Below are 2,500 nucleotides of genomic sequence, written 5' to 3' on the forward strand. Positions count from 1 at the left end.
TTAGTTATCTATCTCTCTATCCATTTATCTATCTATTTATCTATCTGTCTATATATTCATCTATCTATTTATAAATCTATCCATCTATTTACCTATCTATTTTTTTTATCTATTTATCTATGTTTTTAGCTATTCATCTATTTATGTATCTATCTATTTCCCTATCTATCTATCTATTTATTTATTTAATATTTCATCTTCCTGTATCTGTTTGTCTATCTACATCTGAGAGGGAGAAAGAAGAGAGAAGAGAGAAGAGAAGAGAGAAAGAGAAGAAAGAAGAGAAAGAAGGAAGAAAGAGGAGAAGATGAGAAAGAGAGAAAGAGAGAGAGAGAAAGAGAGAAAGAGAGAGAAAGAGAGAAAGAGAGAAAGGAGAGAGGGAGAGAGAGAGAGAGAGAGAGAGAGAGAGAGAGAGAGAGAGAGAGAGAGAGAGAGAGAGAGAGAGAGAGAGAGAGAGAGAGAGAGAGAGAGAGAGAGAGAGAGAGAGAGAGAGAGAGAGAGAGAGAGAGAGAGAGAGAGAGAGAGAGAGAGAGAGAGAGAGAGAGATAGAGAGAGAGAGAGAGAGAGAGCCAGACAGACAGACAGACAGACAGACAGATGGACAAAGAGAGACAGAGACAGTGAGGAGAAAGAGAGGAAGAGAGAGAGAGAGAGAGAGAGAGAGAGAGAGAGAGAGAGAGAGAGAGGAAGAGCAGAGAGAGAGAGAGAGAGAGAGAGAGAGACGAGAGAGATGAAAGAGAGAGAGAGAGAGAGATGGTGACAGAGAGAAAGAGAGGAGAGAGAGAGAGAGAGAGAGAGAGAGAGAGAGAGAGGCAGAGAGAGAGAGAGAAGGAGAGAGAGAGAGAGAGAGAGAGAGAGAGAGCGAGAGAGAGAGAGAGAGAGAGAGAGAGAACGAGAGAGAGAGAGAGAGAGAGAGAGAGAGCGAGAAAGAAAGAGAGAACGAGAGAGAGAGGTCGTGAGGTCGTGTGTACGTATTTACATGTCTCTTAAAAAAAAAAAAAAAAAATCGTTTGCATTTTCATTATCTATCTATAATATTGATTTGTCCTTTTTTAGATCGACATCGAAGGAAACGAGTGGGATGCCCTGGCAGATGCGGCAAAGGGAAGGCAAAAAAAATACTTAGCGAACTCGCATGGCCAATAGGTATATTAAGATTATTTATGTGACCAATAGTTGTGTGTGTGTGCGGAGAGGGAGAGAGAGAAGAGAGAGAAAGATGGAGAGGAGGAGGGAGAGAGGAAGGGAAGGGAGTGGGAGGGAGGGAGGGGGGAGGGAGAGAGGGAGAGAGATGGAAAGGGAGGAGGAAGGGAGGGAGAGAGAGAGGGAGGGAGGGAGGGAGAGAGGGGGGGAGGGAGGTTTATGTTTATGTGTGTTTCATTTATGTGTGCATGAAAATCAAGCCAAAAAAATAAGGGGGTAAGGGATACTTTGTAAATTTCCTTGTCCACCTTTGCCATTTTATTTACAAATTATCCATATATTTATTCATTTTTTATTTTATTTACAAATTGTCCAGGTCTTTATTCATTTATTTCACTTTCTCATTTTTCTTTTAATATTTCTGGAATAATTTTTATAGTCATAGGTTTCTAGATTTTTAGATATATGATTTAGAATTATAGATTTAGAAATAGATTTCTAGATTTCTAGATAGACTTCTTATAGATTTTCAAAATTATGTTTTTTTGTATATTTTTTTGGAATTATAGAGTTCTAAAGATTTTTTTTTTATCTATAGATTTTTCTGGATATGTAGAATTATATTGGTCTTAGATAAACTTTTTTTTCTTACTCGTTCCCTGTATCTTTATAGATCTTTTGTATAAATATTCTTTAAAGATTTATAGATTCTATATATTTTTTATATTCATTTGTTCTATATATTTTTTTTTTATTCATTTGTTCTATATATATTTTTTTTTATATTCATTTGCTATTATCTTTATAAACATTTTGCATAAACATTAAAGATTTATGGATTTTTTTTTTTACTGTCCCTATGTTTATAAAGCGGTTTATGTGTGTTTGTTTGTCTGTGTTTATAATTATACTCCATATAAATTTTTGGTATGTTTATAGATTGATTTTGTGTTATTATGAACCGTATTCATGTTGACAGATGTGGAAAAGTGTGAATGAGAATTTATTTATTCTTATCCATACCTTTTCCTGCATTATTCTTTTATTTTCATGTGTCTTTTTTTTCTTTTTTTACTGTTTATGTATTTATTGTCCTTTTCTTTACCTACGTACGTATAGATTTGCTTTTAGTTATTAATTTCTCATTTTTTTATTTATTTATATATTTGTTTATCTATTCATCTGTTTATTTAAATGGATAAGTGGATTTCAAAATTGTTGCATAGTTGATAAATTGTTCATGTGAATGTGAATAAAATTGAATTATTTTAGCTCTGTCAGAAAATATTACGTTTAAACCTTCGAGTTTTGTGTACATGCATAAAAACGTACATGCATACAAACATGCACACACACA

At 34.2% G+C, this 2,500-nt stretch overlaps 1 protein-coding gene across 1 annotated transcript in view; it reads left to right on the plus strand.

Moving 5' to 3' along the window:
* Positions 1–2,500, plus strand: part of LOC138860293 (uncharacterized) — a 17,750-nt gene that overhangs the window by 12,391 nt on the left and 2,859 nt on the right. Inside the window, exon 6 of the mRNA XM_070117499.1 lies at positions 2,416–2,471. Coding sequence (XP_069973600.1) covers positions 2,416–2,471 — 56 coding nt within the window. The remainder of the gene's footprint in view (positions 1–2,415; positions 2,472–2,500) is intronic.

The sequence above is a fragment of the Penaeus vannamei genome, chromosome 40 (assembly GCF_042767895.1).
Source record: "Penaeus vannamei isolate JL-2024 chromosome 40, ASM4276789v1, whole genome shotgun sequence".
Lineage (NCBI taxonomy): Eukaryota > Metazoa > Arthropoda > Malacostraca > Decapoda > Penaeidae > Penaeus > Penaeus vannamei.